The 21,253-nt window shown below is 37.0% G+C and overlaps 1 protein-coding gene across 1 annotated transcript in view; it reads left to right on the top strand.

Moving 5' to 3' along the window:
* The window catches only part of PPP1R9A (protein phosphatase 1 regulatory subunit 9A), a 403,588-nt gene that overhangs the window by 311,621 nt on the left and 70,714 nt on the right, over positions 1-21,253 (top strand). Inside the window, exon 7 of the mRNA XM_023226677.3 lies at positions 19,808-19,963. Coding sequence (XP_023082445.2) covers positions 19,808-19,963 — 156 coding nt within the window. The remainder of the gene's footprint in view (positions 1-19,807; positions 19,964-21,253) is intronic.

The raw sequence follows: 21,253 nt of genomic DNA, 5'->3' as shown, positions 1-21,253 counted from the left end.
GACAAACACACTACACACACCACCCTCGCACACCGTACGTACCACAAATACACACCTCACACATGCACCACACACACCACACACACTCTGACCCCACAGGGTAGACATCCTCCTGTACTTGAAAGATTTTCTCTAGAAATATTCTTCATATATGGAGATGTTATTTTTTAATACACTGTGTACAGACAGAAAGATGGGAAAAGGGAAGATACAGGTTAGGATAGGAACCTTCATCTAAACAATGTCATCTTTTTATAGCTCATTTTCTTTGATTTAAAAAAACTATGATGCAAATGGTTTGAATATATTTTCCTTCCCACTGCTACATTGTGATGTTATTTACTCATGAGCTAGATAGGAAATACCTAATAAACTTTATCAAATTCTTCCATGTAATTAAATTTCTCTGAAAGTGTAGACTTTGTACTCCCTAGAAGCTATGCTAGGACAATTCAATATTACAATGATGAAACACAGTTTGCAGTGTTAAAGAGATGTCATAGAAACTAACACAAATGACAGTATTTTTCTGACTTTAAAAATGTATATGTTAGTTGAATAATTTACCAAAACATTCTAAAATGCTAAAAGTTACAGTGAGAGATGGATGCCTGGGAAACAGACTTACTTTCCCAGGGGCCATCAGGATCCCCTGGTTTTTCTATGCCTTTTGTTTCCTCTACCTTTTACGGTGTCTAGTACACTGACTCTGTTGCCCTTGTATGTCAACTTAATCCTGTTCACCTTTCAGGGTTCCATTTAAGTTTCATCTCCTTCACAAAGCATTGCTGGGCTAGCAGCCTTTTAAAAGTATGTCAGTGGCACTGTGTGTATCTCTTTCTATCATTATTTATCCATAAATTCCCTTCATTAGCCTGTAATCTCTTCAATGACAGGTTTCAATGGGCTTTTGCTTGCTACAACATATTGTCTTGAGAGTCCATGAATTTGCAAGAAGACCCTATCTCTATCACACTAAACCACAATCTTCTTCATGTAAAACCAGAAAAAAATGAATGTGCATATTTTATCCCTTGAAAACCTTTGGGACTATCAAAATAGCAACTTGGTGACTCACGGTAACATGCCTTCTTTTTAGTCATAACTGATAAACCTGCAGTTGAAACAGAATAGTCCAAATGGCCTAAATTATAATACTGCATATATGTCCTTATCTCCTTCCCAATGTATTCACTTAGAAATAGCCTTAAATCTTAGAAACTTATTTTCTATCACACACCACCCTCACACACCACACATACCACAGATACTCACATACCTCACACACATACATGGAGCTGTCATCTCCCATGATAACAATACCTTCTTCAGGAATACCACCTGAAGAACCTGCCTGAGGCTGTTTTACAGTTAGTCTGTTTTTTATAAGTAGAAGGACTACACTCTAAAATAACAGTAAAAAGGGTGATAGATTTCTTTTCGCCTTACAGAAAGGTGTAGTCCATGGGGTTCCAGCTTTATGATGAAGTTTCCTAATTAAGCATCCCATATCAAGTGGACCCTGGGTTTTGTCTACTATAACTCAAAGTAATACCAATTACAGTATCAGCATAACATTTAAGTATTAATGATAATTATGACATTATGATGAGTGAAAGAAGCAGTTCAAGTAAAGTGTGTTCTGCTTTTATTGTAATGACATTCTAGAATTGAGTATGTTGTGCTTTTATTCTAAAAAATGTATCATAAATTATATAGATAATATATCATAACTAGGTTGGGTTTAGCCAGGAATGCAAGTATGGTTTAACATTGGAAAATCAGTCACTTTTTATATTTGACATTGTACTGGAAGGCAAGTAAAAGAAATTAAAGAAATAAATTGTAAAGGAAGAAATGAAACTGTTATTCACATACGATGAGATTGTCCATTTAAAAAATCTCAAAAAGTACCTATAGATAAGTTATTAGAAGTAATATAAAAGTATAGTGACTTTGCTGAATACATAATTAATGTAAAATAAAACATATATTTCAATATGTCTGCAAACCAGGAGAAAACATAATTTGTAAGTTACCATTTACAAGACTTCAAGACATAAATGATAGGGAAGACCTTCAGAGAGAAAAATAAAATCATATAGAGATATACTAAAGAAAGTGTATAAAATAGGACAAGGAAACCTTGTTCATGGTTTGGAAGATTCAATACCTGTTGATTCGGTGCAATTCTAGTAAAAATAATTTCAAAAGATTTTAAAATGGAATTTGGTAAGCTATTGCTAAAATATACGTGAAAGGGCGATACACAAGAAATAACCATGGCATTTCACATGCTTCAAAATGGAAATAAATATTATTAAACTTTAGTAAATTTATACTTGGAGACAAAAGAATGGGCAAGTTGGTCAAGAAGCCCAGAAACAGCACTTCAGATATACAAAAACCTGATTCATGACATAGATTACATTCTAGAAGAGTTGAAAAATGTTTGGCTCTTCAGTAAAGAGAATATAGTGAAGTTGAGCCCCCATATAATCCATACCCAAAATTCTGTCTCAAGTGGACTGACTACTCAAATGTGAAAAGCAAAAATATAAAACTTGGAAGATGGCGTAGAAGAATACCTTTATGACCTCAGTTTTTAGAAATGTTTCTGAAATGAGCCCCTGAGAAACCTGACTACATTAAACTTCTGTTCATCAAAAGAATATCTTTAAGAAGGTGAAAAGACAAACCAGAAGCTGGAATAAAATGTTTAAAAAGTAAATAACCGAAAGTAAATTACAGTCACATGTTGCTTAATGGTGGGGATAAATTCTGAGAAATGTACTTTTAGGCAAGTTCATCATCATGTGAACATTATAGACTGTACTTACACAAACCTAGATAGTATAGCCTACTACACACCTAGGCTAGATGTTACAGCCTGTTTCTCCTAGGCATAAAACCTGTACAGCATATTATTGTACTGAATACTGTAGGCAATTTTAACACAATGGTATTTGTGTATCTAAACACGGAAAATGTACAGTAAGAATATGGTATAAAACATAAAAAATGGTACACCCATGGAGGCTACTTACCATGAATGGTGCTTGCAGGACTGGAAGTTGCTCTGGCTGAGTCAGTAAGTGTGAACACTAGGACATTACACTATTGCAGACTTTATAAACACTATACATTTAAGCTACAATGCGTTTATTTAAAAATATTTTCTTTCTTCAAAAATAAATTAGCTTACTCTAACTTTTTTATTTTGTAAACTTTTAGATTTTTTAAAGCTTTCTGACTCTTTTGTAATAACATTTAGCTTAAAGCACACTTTATATAGCTGTACAAAAATACTTTATTCAGTAACCTTTTTCCTATTTTTAATTTTTTACTTTTTAAATCTTCTTGTTAAAAACTAAGACACAAAAATACACATTGGCCTTGGCCTACACAAGGTCAGAATCATCAGTATCTTCTACCTCCATGTCCTGTGTCGCTGGTAGGTCTCAGGGGCAATAACATACATGGAGCTGTCATCTCCCATGATAACAATGCCTTCTTCTGGAATACCTCCTGAAGAACCTGCCTGAGGCTGTTTTACAGTTAGTCTTTTTTTATAAGTAGAAGCACTACACTCTAAAATAACAGTAAAAAGCATACTAAATACATAAACCACTAACAAAGCTGTTTGTTATCAAGTATCATGTACTGTGCATAATTGTATGCACTATACTTTTATAAAATTGGCCACACAGTAGGTTTGTGTACACTAGTATCACTACAAACGTGAGTAATGTATTGTGCTATGACATTATGACAGCTTTTTAGCTGCATTATAATCTTATGGGACCACTGTCATATGTAAGTTCCAGCACTGACCAAAATGTCATTATATGGCACATGACTGTATATAAAAAGTACTTCTATGTGGCAGTAAGGAAAGACTGCAATGGGCCATTGGCTTGAACAGGTATATCTCAGAAGAGGAAATCTCCATACCAGATGATGTCCAAATATATTAGCAATCAGCAGGTGAAAATTAAAAACCAAAATAAAATACTACTTTATACCCACTGAATTGATTTAAATCAGATATTTTAAGTTTCAGTGAAGTTGTGGAGTAAGGGAAAGTCTTATTCTCTGCACATTGGAAAATAAATAAGCCCAACCATTTTGAAAAACAATTTGGCATTATCTAATAAAGTTGACTCAACAATTATATTTTTTGTAAATCACCCTAGTAAAATTCATATACATTAGCTATAAGACATGTATAATATTGGTCTTGTAGTAGTAACAAAATTTGAGTATATCTGACATCTCTATCAATAAGAGAATGGATAAATATATTATTGTATAGTCAAAAAATGAAATTGTATGTTGATCAGCAACTCACAACAACTGCTGGAATCTTAGGAGCACAGGATTAAAAGCCAAAAGGCACAGAAAAATACACACAATATTATTCCATTTATATAAAGCATAAAATCATGTCAAAATAACACATTGTTTGGATATAAAAATATAGCAAAACTAAAAAAAAAAAAAAAAAAAAACTCAGAATGATAAAATTCAGCAGAATTACTCCAGAAGAGTAAGCAACTGAAATGGAATCAAGGAGGCACACACAGAGGACTTCAATGAAAATGAGTAGTTCTGTTCCTTTTCCTGAAATAAGTTGTTAGTTTATTCGTGGTGGTTATATAATTATTCATTATGTTTTAAATTTATTTCTTGAATAGGCTTTATGTCAACTTAGTATTTAATATAATTCAAAAGCTGCCAAGTATAATATATTTTACAGTTATGTGATTATGTGGATATAAAATTAATAGGACATAGTTCCTGCTCTCTGAGGACTTTTAAAGTGGCTTAAAACTCTGTGTCTTCAACTTGCTTCGGTATGAGAATATCATGCTACTTCTTTAAAAATACAGATTTATCCACCCAGCCTCAGACCTACTGAATCTGAATATGGCTTGCAAGGGTATCACCTGCAGATGTTTGTGGGAAGCGGTTAGACGCAATCAGTATTGGAGCGATCCAGTGTTAAAGATACCAGGAATCTCGCAGTAAAGATCTTTGAGTCCTGGTATTGCAGGCACTTTGCAAGATGGAATGGCTGCCACAAATCATGAGACAGCCATGTGAGGAAAGGACTAGAATTATTCTCCCTGGAAGGAGATTTTAAGATTGAGACTATGTTTATCATTAATCTATGTAATACCATAATCCATGTAATACCACCAGTGACATTTTTGTTGATTTTACTCTTTTTCTGTACCTTAAATTCTGTAACTGTAATTTCTGGTTCTATTTGATGATCTGATAGCATTTTTGCAATTATATGAATCAGTTTTTATGTAAACACCTTATTTTTCAAGATTCAATTACTTGTACAATTATAGAATTACTAAAATAATGATAACATGTCTCTTCAGTCACTCATAGCTGTCCTCTTCTGTAGAGGAAAATTCAGGGAAACACAAATCTCTTAGTCTCTTCCCAAAGTTCTACTGGCATCAGAATAAGTGCTTCATTGTTCTCTTGGCAAGTAAAATGAAACTCAAGGAAGACTGCCAGTTTGAATTTGCAGTGTGACATTTGAATTATAGAGGTCTACTTTGGTCTGTCGACTGTTTAGTTCAGGATCTCAGTGGCAAAAAGAGATCACTGGTTCCCTCCTCATATAGAATATATTTATCAGGGACTTAATTAAAAACAATAGCATTTCTCTCTTTATAAGTAGGTAAATGTATTAAGTGGAATTGAATTAGGAATATTAAGACATGGAGAATATATTTTATACTCACAAGCAGCTTATTTTGCTGTGGAAATAGTAAATATATTTAATAAAAAATTTAAATCCTTTTCAAGGCAACCTGTCAAAAGATCCAATAACCATAGTGTAAAAGAATCTTCACAATTTTAAGGCATATAAAATAAAAGTGAATTTGATATTTCTGGTTTCTATTTTTATTTGCAAAGAGCTTTTTGTTGTTTTTGTTTATTTTCTGTAGCACAAGCAGCTGTGGCAATAAAGGGTGTGTTCGAATTTTTTTTTTTTTTTTTTTGAGACGGAGTCTTGTTCTGTCACCCAGGCTGGAGTGCAGCGGCATGATCTCAGCTCACTGCAACCTCTACCTCCTGGGTTCGAGCGATTCTCCTGCCTCAGCCTCCTGAGTAGCTTGGACTACAGGCGCATGCCACCATGCCCAGCTAGTTTTCATATTTTTAGTAGAGATGGGGTTTCACCATGTTGGCCAGAATGGTCTCGATCTCCTGACCTCATGATCCACCCTCCTTGGCCTCCCAAAGTATTGGGATTACAGGCATGAGCCACCCGTGACTGGCCCAAAAATTTTTTTTTAAAAACCACAGCCTATCTGCAGAGCAGAGTATACAGAAACAAATCATAGCTAGAAAGTATTTAAAAAGGTAATTACTTTAAAAAGTAATTGCAGGTTTTTGCCATTGAATGTAATGGCATTAGTTTTACACCAACCTAATATAACAATAGTGTTCAGTCTTTCTAAAATCAACTGAATTTCTTGACATTTTTACCCCTGAGGGCCTCATCTAACTGTATAGACTTTTTTTTTCCATTAAATAATTGTTGGGGAACAGTTCTCCATGGGCCTGTCCCAATTCTGAGACACTGACTGCCCTATGTTCTGGACTAGCTTTTCAGGTGTTTGTGTTTGTGGACTGAACAGCCTTGGAAGATTGTTTTCCCTTTAGAGCAAAGGGCAGTAATATTTACTGCTGATTATGAAAGATTCTGGTTACATAGCTCTGGGCTCTTCTGACTTGTCTACCTGTGCAGGAATCATCTGACCTTCTGCTCATTACCCTTTGGAAATTGTGGCTTGAGGAGCCAGTCTGGTAATACAGCTGTTCTCCCTTATCTGCAATTTTGCATGTGAGAGTTTCAGTTACCCACAGTACTTTGAGAGAAAGAGACCATGTTAACGTAGCTTTTATTATGTTGTTATAATTGTCCCATTTTATTATTAGTTAATAAGATAGTATATAGAATATACTGTGTCTAATTTATAAATTGAGCTTCATCGTAGGTATGTATGTATAGGAAAAAGCATAGTATATAATAGGGCTCAATACTATCTGAAGTTTCAGCCATCCATTGGGGGGCCTTGGATTTACCCTTTGTGGATAAGGGGAAACTACTATAGTCTGTTTCAACTAGTTCAAAGACCCATCCTGGGTTAGAAGAAGGATCTGACCCCACACCTATACTGAGCATGAATTGAAGAAATTTCACTCACTGGGGAGATGATGAGGCAGGGTGTGTAGTGCTAGATAAGGAGGAATAGCAACAGTTAGGCTGCTTTTTGACTCAACCCTCTTGCAGTCTGTCATGTCTATTATGCCAAGTTTAGATTCATTCTGATGATAAAAGGTGTCACAGTGGTCTTTGCTGTGGGTCCTGGCTGTTACAAGGGAATATTGTTCCTGTTGGGGAAATTTCTCTGAGATGCAAAAACTCCTATGGGAAACCTAGTGAGTACTTGCACCCTAAGTGCCTTGCATTGAACCTATAATGCTGATGAAGGTAACTCACTGGAGAATGTGAAACTGTCCCAAGACAGTCTGGATAAATTCTTATAGTCAGCCTTATCATCCTGGAAAACTCCCGTGTCCTTTTATGTTGAAACCAGGTTTAAAGAGATGTTATCATGATAACAGGGCAGCAAATGTCCCAGATGAAGATGGACTGTATAATGGAATTTTTGCTGTAGAAATCAAGGTTATGATTACTGAGTCAAAGACTCCCCAAAACTAAGTAGATGGTGTCAGTAATTACGAGCAGCCTTATAGAGTGCCTCAGGTGGACTATAAACATTGGAAGTTAGGTTAAAGCAGGAGTAAACACTGCACTGCTCAGAACTGAATGTGCCTGTCACTGCCACAGAGCTCTTCTCTGCTTCCACACCTCTTGATGCCTTCCTGCTCTACCCTGATTCAGTTGCTTTGGGCTGAAATCTCTTTGCCCTCTAGAGACCAAATTTTATAAAAACCCCTTGAATATAATGGAGAACTTTGGAGGGGGAAACACTTGAACTTTATCATTCTGTTCTGTTGATACTGTGGTTCCCAACTCACTATTTCACCTAGTGCCGCTGTGAGAAGGATACCCAAATTCAGCTGATATAATGGGTTCCTAGTGGGAAGGTAAGCTAAAATAGCCTTGAGGATGGCACCCTTTGTGAGCAAATAAAATGTAATGGTGTCATGGTTTCCACTGCTAAATGTGTAATGGAATTGATGTGTTATATGCGTGAACTTCTTGTCACATTAATGTCCATGGGGATTTTCCCATTCAGAGATTGCCACATGTAGAGCGGTAACAGTGGATCATGTATATCACCTTTCCTGTTTTCTCTCAGGTGGCCCAGCAGAAACAAGATAGCATCTAGGAGGAGAAAAGGAATTCACAGCTTATTTAGACACTTAATGGGTTTGGAGCAGTGGCTCATGCTTGTAATCCCAGCTCTTTGTGAGGCCAAGGCGGGAGGATCACTTGAGGTCAGGAGTTCGAGACCAGCCTGGCCAACATGGTGAAGCCCCCTCTACTAAAAATACAAAAATTAGCTGGGTGTGGTGGTGCACGTCTGTAATCCCAGCTACTCGGGAGGCTGAGGCAGGAGAACCACTTGAGCCCAGGAGGTGGAGGTTACAGTGAGCTGAGATAGTGCCATTGTATTCCAGCCTGGGTGATAGAATGAGACTCTGTCTCAAAAATAATAATAATAATAAAAATAATTAATGGCTGCCAGGATTCTCAGGCCATTTCCCAACTCAACAATATCACATGCTTGATCAGTCACTGAACACACCTCTTTTTTTTTTTTTAAGTGGTTATGAATTTGCTACTAAGCTCTTATTGAAATTGAATATGAAGAAATAGGAACGCTTTTACACTGTTGGTGGGAGTGTAAACTAGTTCAACCATTGTGGAAGACAGTGTGGAGATTCCTCAAGGATCTAGAGCCAGAAATACCATTTGACCCAGCAATCTCATTACTGGGTATAAACCCAAAGGACTCTAAATCACTCTACCATAAAGACACATGCACACATATGTGTATTGCAGCACTATTCACAATAGCAAAGACTTGGAACGAACCCACATGCCCATCAATGATAGACTGGATTAAGAAAATGTGGCACATATACACTGTGGAATACTACGCAGTCATAAAAAGGATGAGTTAATGTCCTTTGCAAGGACGTGGTTGAAGCTGGAAACCATCATTCTCAGCAAATTAACACAGGAACAGAAAACTAAACACTGCATGTTCTCACTCATAAGTGGGAGTTGATCAATGAGAACACACGGACACAGGGAGGGGAACATCACACACTGGGGCCTGTCAGGGGGTGGAGGGCTAGAGGAAGGATAGCATTAGGAGAAATGCCTAATGTAGATGACAGGTTGATGGGTGCAGCAAACCACCATGGCACATGCATACATATGTAACAAGCCTGCATGTTCTGCACATGTATCCCGGAACTTAAAGTATATTTTTAAAAACACATTAAAAAATAATAAAAAGAAATTGAATGTCTGACCCATGGACAGACAATACCTCTGGCCTGATATTCTCAGTTTGAGATGGGTCAACTTGAACTCATGACCAACAAGATTGGAAGGGTTCAACACACATTGTTTGTCAAATAGAAATGACAGATTCCAGAAAGCTGCCAGGCTGGCTACAAGTGGTAGCTTTCTATTTGATTAAAACTTTGTCTCTCTGCCTCCTGATATGGGGAGTTTGACTTGGTGATGTCTTCAATTCATAGACTTTCTTTAAATCCCTGGTATTGGTTCACTGATGGTTCTGTGAAGTTGTCCAATGTTGTCTTCTGGTTTTTCAATCTCAGCACTAGTTATGCAGACCCCAAAATGGACATGGCCACTCTGCTCAATAGGCAGCACACAAGCCCATTTATATCTCTGGCCAATACTCCCCTTGATGAAGCTTGTTATATTTTTTGCTAACTGTGGGTCTATTGCAGCTGATTTGTTGGGTCTGCCACTCCTAAAATTACAGACTGACATATTGAAGTTTGGGATAGATAGGATTGGGAGTGGTGGCTCACACCTATAATTCCAATACTTTGGGAGGTTGAGGTGGGAAGGTAACTTGAAGCCAGGAGTTCAAGAGCAGCCTGGGCAACATAGCAAGACCTGTCTCTAAAAAGATAATTTTATAAAAGCCTGGCATGGCAGTGCTGCATGCCTGTAGTCCTGACTACATACATGGGAAGCTGAGGTGGGAAGATCACTTGAGCCCAGGAGTTTGAAGCTGCAGTGAGCTATGATTGCGCCATTGCACTCCAGCCTGGGTGACAGAGTAAGTCCCTGTCTCTACTCAGTCAATTAAAAAAAAGTTTGGGATGGCAAACAGTGGAAGCAAATTGTGGCAACTGGTCACATTCTTTGAACTGATCATGTAGCTGCACCTTAGAGGTATTTTTATATATTTAAATGTATTTAAAGAAAGGCTTTTAAAAATAGAATCAGAATCTGCAGTTTAATAGGATCTCCAGGTGATTCTTTTAAAAATATTTTTATTGATACATAAGATATATATCATTTCAGGGTACATGTGACAATTTAATATATTCATTTAATTTGTAAAGATCAAATTGGTTTACTTGGGATATCCATCACCAAAGAAAGACCTTTGTAAGCAATCTTTTCTTTAAAAAAAGGAAAAAAAAAAAAGAAATCTTTTCTTTAGGATATTTTAAAGAATTTAAAAATATATATATGTGTATTTAAAGAAAGACCACCATTAGATCATGTAGCCTTCAGATGATTATAGCGATCCCTCCAAAATGAGGCTACTCTTAGTTACTAAAGGGAACTTTCCTGAGGGATAACTGATTTATTATTTGTATGAGCCCTACAGGCAATTGTCCTTATGATTAAAGTCATTTAATCAGATAAGGTCTTATGAAAGTTGTTCCTGATTTTAGGTAATGTGATTATTGGTACCACCTCAGTCTTGGAAGGCAGTCATGTCAGCCTCAACCTTTTGGTCAGGGTTTTTCTGGACAGTAGAATTGCTCTAACCCCTAGACTTCCTCCTTGTATGCCAAGGTTTGAGTCTATGTAATTATTGATCCTACTGTACCTGTTTTCATACCTTAGGCCAAGTGGAAAGGTCAATACAGAAGCTTAAGGAGAAAGTCCTGGGTTTCTAAGGTGTATCCTGATGGTTTATGGGATTTCTGTAACCAGTTGGGTCTGGGAGCCTAGGGAATATAGTTGTTATCAATGCTGCAAGTTAGACTAATTCCGCTGCTTGGAATCCTATTAATAGCAGTATTAATCATATGCTCTGAGATAGACTGAATGGCTTTGGTCCTAGTCACTCTTGGTCACATTGATCAGTGTGGCCAAGGGAATGCCATGCTCGGGGAAAATTCACCCCAAGCCAAGACTGTGTAGAAATGAGGGTGGACGTTGTTTGGAGACAGATCCTCCATGGGTTCTCCCTTCTCTGCTTTGTTTTTTGAGCAGCAGCAGCAACAGCAGCCTATGTTTCAAATTATCTTTCCAATGATGTTGGTATCATTGGGAGATAGTATACCCCTTTAGGGCAGTGACAGGTTTGTTTATCACTCATTATTTAAAAATTTGAATTTCCTAAGGGCAGGATTCTTAATAAGATTTTATTGGTTATACTATTTTTCTTTTTCTTTCTGGTTTTTTTTTTTTTTTTTTTTTTTTTTTTGGAGACAGAGTTTTGCTCTGTTGCCCAGACTGCCAGACTGGAGCACATTGATGCAATCTTGGCTGACTGCAACTTCTGCCTTACGGGTTCAAGCGTTTTTCATGCCTCAGCCTCCCGAGTAGCTGAGATTACAGGCTAGTGCCACCATTACCAGCTAATTTTGTATTTTGTTTGTTTTAGTAGAAACAAGGTTTCACCATGTTGGTCAGGCTGGTCTCAAACTCCTGACTTCAAGTGATCCACCCACCTCAGCCTTCCAAAGTGTTAGGATTACAGGTGTGAGCCTCCACGCCCAGCCTGGTTATACGTTCTGCTTCATTTTTAAACCACATTCTTCTGGCAGTTCACTGGATTTGAACTCTGTTTGGAAGCCATTTCTTAATTTTAGACTTAATTTTAAGACTTTGAAAACCATCAAGTTTCTGTTTAAACAGAAAGAATTCCTTTCTGTTTAATACTCTCAACTGAACTCTGTTCTTTTTACATTTTACTATAAGCAGCAAGAAGAAATCAGGCAGCACCTTCACCACTGTGTTTAGAAGTCTACTTAGCCAGATCACCCTGTTCACAAGGAACACTTCCTACTTTCTCATTAGAGAAGGTGATAATGTTGCTAAGCTTTGTGTCACTACATAACAAGCACGCTCCCTTCCAGTTTCCACTCACAATCTGTGCAATGCAATTTAGGCTTGCTCCAGTACACTCTTCAGAATCCTTCTAGCCTTTGCCCACTACCTGTTTCCAAGCCACTTCCCTGTTTTTTTCCTGTATTTGTTTTGGCAGCATCCCTCTTCTATTTGCTGCATTACAAATTATCACCAAAACTTAGCAACTTAAAACAAGACATATTTGTACATTACCATGTCTGTGGGTCAATTTAGCTGGATGCCTCTGACTCAGAATCTCTCCCAAGGCTGTAAGTAAGGTGTTAGCCAGAGCTGTGGTCATCCAAATGCTCCACTGGGAGAGGATGTGCATCCAGGCTCACTGACAACTGTTGGCAGGACTGAGAAGACCCACTTCCTGACTCCCTCATGTGACTGGCAGGCCTCAGGTCCTCACTGGCTGTTGGCCAGAAACATCAGCTCCTTAGGATGTGGGCTTATCCCTGCTCATAACATGACAACTTCCTTCCCAATAGTGAGGGCTGAGAGAGAGAGAGAGAGAGAGAGAGAGAGAGAAAGAGAGCAGGAGGACAAAAGAGACACAAATCATAGTCTTTATTTTTTCACCTAATCTGAGAAGTGGCATTCCATTACTTTTGTTGTATTCTGGTTGTTAGAAATCAGTCGTTCAGCACTCACTCAGTGGGAAGGGAGTATACAAGGGCATGAACACCCAGAAAGCAAGGTCACTGGGGTCATTTTGGAGTCTGCCTCCTGTAGTAGGAAACAGGGTCCTGGCTTCCAGAGGATACTGTCTAAAAGGAAGGGAATAAAAACTGAAGAATGGATTTGAGTTGTTAGAAAAGATTTTATTGGCAAATAATGATTTTTTTGGTCAAAATTTTAGGAAGAATAATTTTTCAGCAATATTACCAATGACTTGACAAGCTGAGAGCCTGAAGGCAAGGAACACAGAGGCCATGTGAGTTATCTAGAGAAGGATTTTAGATGTTTCTTGACTTGGTGACTAGACAGTGAGAATGGAGTGAAAAATCAGGAAATACTCCAATAACAAAAGATTGACAAGAAAATTTTGAATGAGTTGATAAGTGGGAGAAAAAATAAATATATACGCTGGGCCAGGCATCATGTTGGATATTTTGCATACTTCATTTCTTTGAATCCTCTCAATATCCTAAGAGATTGGTATCTTTTACACCGTTTTATAGAAGAGACCACAAAAGATACAAAGTAAATGAACTTTCTCACTGTTATGCAACTGTGACATTAGGATTTTTCTCTCTTCTGGCCCTCATCTCTCCAACCCCAAATGCTTTTTTTGTTGCATTAGTTTATGGTGTTGTCCTGGAGAAATAAGGGATGGTGAAAACAATCATAATCATAATGTCATGCAGTCATTTAGCATATTCTAGGCACTTGGTTAACTCTTTCATATCACCACAATGAATTCTCATAACAACCTCTTTAAATGAAGAAGGTGCTGTTATTCCCATTTTATAGATGAACAAACAACTTCAAAGAGACTAAGTGTACTAACATTATAAAACTAGGACACACAGATGTCACTGACAAAAAAAAAAAAATGGAAAGAGATGCCTCGGCAGAGAGAGGGATGCTTTTGCCAAAAGCCCTTGGATGGTGGGTGCAGATTTAGGAATTTTAAACATTAAAATGTGAGTTTGAGGTTTTTCTCCTCCAGGGAAGAAGCGGCTCTCCTCTATTCTCTCACAGAAGTGCATCTGAAAATACATAGAACCAAATTCAAATCCAGTAAACAAATTCCAACAAAAACTGCATAATTAAGGCTATTTTTGTGATTAGCACCATTTAGTTTCCCTGAATTTAGCAGAGCAAACATTGCTACAGCAAAAATTACTGCTAATGGTTGAACCTAACAACAAGAGAAAATCCCCAGAAGGGTCTTTTAGGCCCCAGCTGCAGCTGTGTTTCACTATATTTCATCCTGGAAAGCTGAGATTAACAGGAAAATCAGGCTCTACTGTGCTATGCAGATGTGGCTACAACTATCTGAATTTATTCAGCAAACATTTGTTCAAGCAATGTACTAGCCACACCAGGATTGCAGGGATAAATTGTACCTGGCACTCTCTAGGAATGTTCAGATGAAAGAAGTTGGTGAGAGAAGGCAGATAAAGAAACATCAAAGCATTATGAGTGATGTCAGTCACACAGTGGGAGCATAAAGGAGTCAATTAGGAAAGTCTTAAGGGCAGCAACTTCATAGGATGTTCTCATGTACACGGTTATTCATCTTGAAGCCCTGGGGCAGGTTGGGGCCAGTAAGTGAGGAGGACAGAGGCATGGAAGTTTTCTTGGGCTTGGGTAGAAGCTGGTGCCTACTCCAAACTGGGAATATCAGTAGAGGAACAGGTATATATAGAGGAAAGGAAAAGTTTTACTTCAAAAATGACCAATTTGCTTATAAAAGATTCATGTGTTGAGGTCTTCTAGGAACTTATATTTATGAGACCAAAGTTTAGCAAACGTGGTTACAAGATACAGATTGGAAAATCTTTAGCCTGTTGCTGTTGTAGTATTGACACCAGCAGCAGCAACAATAGCAGTCACTCGTTTTGAGCACCTACCATGTGTCAGACCTTGTGTTAAATACATAAGCACCATGTAACTTAATCTCATGACAACTTTCGTATGCTAAGCAACTGTTTTGTCCTTACTTTATAGATGAAGAGATTAAAGTTTAGATAAAGACGCTAATTCCCAATGTCTCAAGGCCAGTACTTGAACACAGGTCTACGTGACTTCAAAACCAAAATTCTTTCGTTGATCCCCACTTAACCAACTTGCCAATATAACAGATACTCTGTTCCTTCTGCAAAACCTAGACTGATATCTATAGCTCTCATGAGTGTCCCAGGCTCTAGTATGTCTGCATACATCTCCCACTAGTCAAAAGTTATATGTTTGCCAAGAGACAGAACCTGTTGGCCCTCACCTCTCCAACCCCAATGGGAGAGACATTTTGTTGTTGTTGTCTCTCCAACAACAATGTTGTTGTAATTATGTTATTTTATAAAATATTAAGTGATGTAATGTGTGTGTAAAGGAAGTCGTTGTATCTATGAAAACTTAATACAATGTTTTGGGAAGATTTAATAAAGACTGGCAGCTCAAGAAAATTAGGTGTGAGAAGGAAATATAAAAGATGGAGGAAAACCATAAAAATCTAGAGGAATTTTGCATTCTTTTTGCCTTGGAAGGATCTTCTTCATCTGTTTTAAAGATGCTACAATAATTTCGTAGACTATATTTTATTGTTGTAGTTTATACAAAAGTGCATAAAATGTCAGTCAGCAGACCCATAAGCCAAGAGGAAGACTTGACACTGCCATTAAAAGATAAGCAATCAATGAATACTTCTGTGATTTAAGTTAACATAAAATGGTATGCATATGTGTGTGTGTGTGTTTGTTTGTCAGTGATTCCTCTCTGTATTGCAATTAACCCACCAGTACTGCTCCTGATTCCTTCAAAAGGGAATTCTATATACTTGCCCAGGTTAAGCATATTATGAGAGAAGAGAAGAGGACAAGAACTTTGGAGCCCACTATACAGAGGTGTGAGTCTTCAAAGTGAATTCATGATAATGTTCAAAGCCGTGGAAGGTGAATTTCAATACAACAGGATTATCCACCCAGGTTTGGGGTTGGGATCATTAAAAAGTATATTCCCAATTTTTTTTTTTTCTGCAGAACTTTAATTTCTGTAGACTGGAAGCATCATAGCATAGAAGAAGGAGCATAGGCTTTGAAATATGTTGGATGTAGCTTCAATAATTTGACTAATTGACTTTAGGTATGGTCTGTGAGTCTCAGTTTCCTCAAATTAAGATAGTATGGTAACACCCATATCCCGTAGTTGAGGAATGTACAATGCTGAGCACACAGTAAGTTGCAAAAGTATTGCTCTTCATTTTTTAACCCCTTTGTGTGGGGCTATTAAAAATATCATATTTCATATAAAATCATATATATCATATATTAATCAAAAAGGTAGGTAAAGACATGAAAAGGAAAATTTACTATCTCTGTCAGTTTTTTACCCAAAAAACTGTTACTGCCACATTTAAAGTGGATTTGCGTGTTAGGACAAAGAATTTCAAGAATCTCTGGTTACTTGAAAGATTTTTAATTTGAGCAGAAATAGAGCTAGATGCCAGTGGAAATACTTTGTTGTAGTAATTTTGGGTTTTGTTGGTTTTGGGGGTTTTTTTTTGGTACAACGTTGTTCATCTTCCTTTGTAAATGGCAGATTTAATCCAATCTAATTTTGAGATTTACAACATTCTGCTGACACGTTCCATGTTACGTATTTTATTTGCCGTGTAACCACAAAAATAATTTCCATTTTCAATAAAGATAAAATATTAGAAGAATCTATTATCTTAGTCCACTAACTGTAACTTTTTTATTTCCAGGTATTTAGGAGATTCTGTAGTAAATACATCCTTTATCCTAAAGCCTATTTAAGGGTGGAATGGCAACTGTTCAGGAAGAGAGAATTATAATGTTTTAAACGTGACATCCCTAGCCTATAATAAGTAATACGTAGAATCAAGACAGCAAAAGACATATTTGTCCTCAGGATGCTTATAAGGCTAATTGGAGAAAGAAGGCATTAGTAAATGAAAAGATGAAATGAGTGGTAAGAATTTTAACAGTACTGCAGGTAATTTGGGTATTGGGAAGGAGAGGATACTGGCAAAGTCCACAAAAGAATCAAGAAGAACGCTTAACAACTTATATTTCTGAAGATAATTTTCTAAGTTAAATTGTATATGGATAACAAAGTGCAACTTATACTTAGAGGTAAGAATTGCATATGTTGTGCATACGCTATTCCTGTTATTCACAGTAAGATTGTTAGTATAATATATTACTGCCTTCTTAAAAAGTGACCACAGTTCATTTTCTTGATATTACTGAAAACCTCCTTAGGAAGTTCTATATATTACCAAGTTAATGCATTGGCATTCTTGGATTTATTCTTTTAAAAATATTTGCTGAGATCCTGTTATATGTCAGGTCCCATCCTAGGCACATATTTATATTAATTCTCTCACATATAGTGAACAAGTATTTATTTTCAAGCTAGCAAAAGGAAATCAAATTGTTCATTTCAACTCATGTTTAAAATGTGCCACATTGTTATGGCTTAAGCATACTTTAAATTTAGCATAAGAGTTTCTTGAGTCATTCAATGCTGTATATAGTGAATTCTATATACCTGGTTTAAGCCTTCATAATAAAGGCTTGGGTTTTGCTGCCAGTTGTAATGATAGGGTTAAAAACAAGTACACAGTTTTATACCTCTATATGAAAATTTTTCGGCAGGGTATCTTGAGATTACTTACTTGCCAGTCTTACTGCTTTCTTGTTAATTAGCTTCATTGGAATTTACCAAGTATTTGTTGGCTGTAGAAATATGTATGAACAGGAGATGAGTTAATTCACAGAATACAAAAAAAAAAAAAAAAAGCCAAATCTGGAATTAGAGATTTTTAAGATTTGTAGGATCTCATTGTGCTAATAAATAAGTACAAGCTATCTGACCAGCCAGCTCCCATTCTTGAGCTACCTTCACCTGCCAGTGGCAAAGACATTTGAATTGGTGTTTGTAGTTTAGGTATTTTCAGACTGATTTCTACAGAGATCTAGAGTTCCAGGTACTGAGGAGATATATAGGATCAAACTGGAGGCCACCAACCTCTTTTCCTTTTAGTCAAATCACCTGTGATTATATTTGGGGAAAATAAAGGTTCCAACTAATCTGTAACCAGTTTGGAAAATCATTGCTCCACCTGGAATATTCTGAGCTTACTTCTGTACACAGATGCCACCAATGTCAAGTTCTCCATGATAATAGCCTCTGTTTGGGGACGTAGAGCGTGAAGGATGCTGTGGCAGTGTGTTCATCATGGTCGATGACCTTCAAATTCCTTACTAGAAACTGTGTCTACTTTCAGGCTCTGCAATTTAGAGAAACGTAGAAAACTTGGAGAGAAATCAGAGCACAACCACAAAGACAATTACAGCAAATTACCTTTGAGGCAACTAGAATTATTTTATTGAAAAAAAGAAATCTGAAGGCAATTTAATAATGGTCTTTCAGACATTGGGAATTATTAGATTGGGATTAAGGACCAGATTTCCTTCATGTGCAAACATGGGCAGGGGGAAAGGTGAAGCGGGGGGTTCCTGCTTTGGCAGGAAGAATATAATACAGAATCAAAAGAAAAAAACAGCAATCAGATGATGAGCCTATTTAATTAAAGGAATAGATCAGTCAGTACACTGTTCATGAAAGTGTTTTAAAGACAATATGAATTCCTATCTCTGTTTTATGTGTTAGATAACGTGCTACCTGAAGGAACAGGGATGAGTTCAATGAACTTTGTCTTTTTAACTCTGTCAGTGATTTATCTTTAAATTATATCATAAGGTATAGATTTCAAACGATTATTTTGAATTACAGTATCATAGCTTGATGCTGCCAGGAGAGGATCTACTTTCTAATAAAGTTAAGGAAATTAGTGGCAAAGAGGAACGTTTATTCCAGAGGTCATGAACTCAGATACCTACAGGGACCGGTGGGTATTACAAAGGAGTGAAACTAACAACATGAAACAATATGGCATTAGAAAAGTTGTAGGGTATTAAAAAGCATATAATTCCTCTAAAAGGGGCAATCACTACTAACTTGCCAATTGTTATAATGTCCCAGTATGCCTATATTAACAGATGTTTGGATTTCTCAAGGAAAGCTAGAAATCTAGAACTTTATGTGAAACATTTTTCTCACGTTGACAAAATATTCAGATTTATAAATGTGCTAGGCAGGCAAAACAATACACTTGGTGCAGGCTGCAAGTTAGAAACCTTTGGTTTATTCTTCGGCTCACTAGTTCACTACCACAATAATTAACAAGCAAACAGAACAGAACTGTTTAAAGCTTAGGAGAATTAATCAGCTAAACCTTTGCAAGGCTTAATTAAGGTCCCTTCCAACTCTGTAATTCGTTAAACTCCCCTTCCCTTTTCCTTGCTCCCAGTATTGGGTGGTGTATTCACAAAGAGAATTTGAAGAAATTACTTATTTCCCACAGCAACATAATTTTATTTGGTGAAATAATCAAATACTCAGATTGAAAAAACAATTCTTGTTTCTATATTAAAGATGCCACTGATACTAGTAGATTTTTAGAAACGCACTTGTATATGGCATAGGTTTGTCACTTTGGATCTTTAAACTAACATTTGTTTATAACATTGACTGCATGAGGCATGCTTGACTGAAAAACCTACTTACACTTTCACCATTTGGGTACATGTCTTACTTCTCTTTTATAAAATATTTTCAAATAACTCACCTCCATCTGGGGTAAGCACAGCTGGATTTCTGAAATCCCCTTCCTTTCAGACAGGAGAATATGCCACAGATGAAGAAGAAGATGAGGTAGGACCTGTCCTTCCTGGCAGCGACATGGCCATTGAAGTCTTTGAGCTGCCTGAGAATGAGGACATGTTTTCCCCATCAGACCTGGACACAAGCAAGCTCAGTCACAAGTTCAAAGAGGTATGCCACTAAGCTGCAAAATATTTCTCTATGCCTGTTCATTTCATTAAGTGTATATTTCTGTTCAAATAATATATTAAGAATAATCAGTTTGCAAATGAAAGCTTTTTAATAACAGGTTGTCTTGAGTCTCATTGAATTTCAAGTAGAATTTCAGTAAATCTCATTCCACAATCATTGATTTAAATGCTTACTTGTCAGAGTGACATACATGTAGCCCATAATTTCAAGCAGTAACTTACATATGCAGTTTTATGATGTTTAAGTTATGTTTTTTCAGTTTTACAGAAGTTTTGGTACCTGGTGATAAGCTTTTCTCTTAAGGCAGGGATTTCCTAAAAAGGCTCTTTTTGTCTTTCTGTTCATGAAATAGGTTTCTAATAAGCATCAGATGGCATACCCAAAGGGTTTACTTGAAGAGAGTTTAATACACAGACTTTGAACAGAGTTAATAGTACTAACAAGGGGTGTTGAAGTGCATGGGTACTGGCAACAGCAGGATGCTATTACCATCAACATCCGCAGCTTTATAAGATGCAGCCACTGCTAAAAGCTGCATCCTTGGGGCAAGGGTAAGAATATATACCCTGACTCTGCTTTCCTTTTCTGCTGATGCTTCCAAACCCAGGCAACGGAGTATGGTGATGCAGTCTCAGAGTCTGAAGAGGTCAGACTCCTGAGGCAATGTGCTCTTAGAGAAGGGCCAAGAATAGAACCTTGGGGGAGGAAATGTGGATAGCTTTTCTTCCAAAGTAACTTCTCAGAACCCTGACACATATAAAACAGAAACAGTGATTAACAGGTCCCCAAGCAGTTTATCCTTCCTTGTTTTGGAAGAGTATTCTCCATCATTGAAGAGAAACATGTCATTATTTACAACTTGTTCATTTCTTATAACGACTTTCTAAATTAACTGATATCTTCAAACCAAAGAGCAATGCAGAAAAAGAAAAGTTCTGCAGAAAGTGGCTGAGTGTGAGGAAGAGGTATAATCTAGTTACCTGTTTCTCTGCAGCCCTTATTTGGTCAAAGAATGTAAGTTATCAAGAAAAGTAGGTAGATGCCTTGTTCTCTAAGAATATTTTAACTCACAACCCAACTTTAACAAATATTGAAGGCAATGAGATCAAAGTAGTATTCCCTGGCAAAAGCCTATAAAACAGCTCTTTCATTTTGCCAGGTAAGTATGACCCCTAGTCTTTGGTAGATAATTGAGCTGGAAGAAGGGTCTGTATTCTTTTATGGAAGGTGAAGAGCCTACAGGGCACAGATAATATATGGAAAGTTATA

Source organism: Piliocolobus tephrosceles, chromosome 8 (assembly GCF_002776525.5).
Source record: "Piliocolobus tephrosceles isolate RC106 chromosome 8, ASM277652v3, whole genome shotgun sequence".
Classification (NCBI taxonomy): domain Eukaryota; kingdom Metazoa; phylum Chordata; class Mammalia; order Primates; family Cercopithecidae; genus Piliocolobus; species Piliocolobus tephrosceles.
This window is presented reverse-complemented; position numbering and strand designations above follow the sequence as displayed.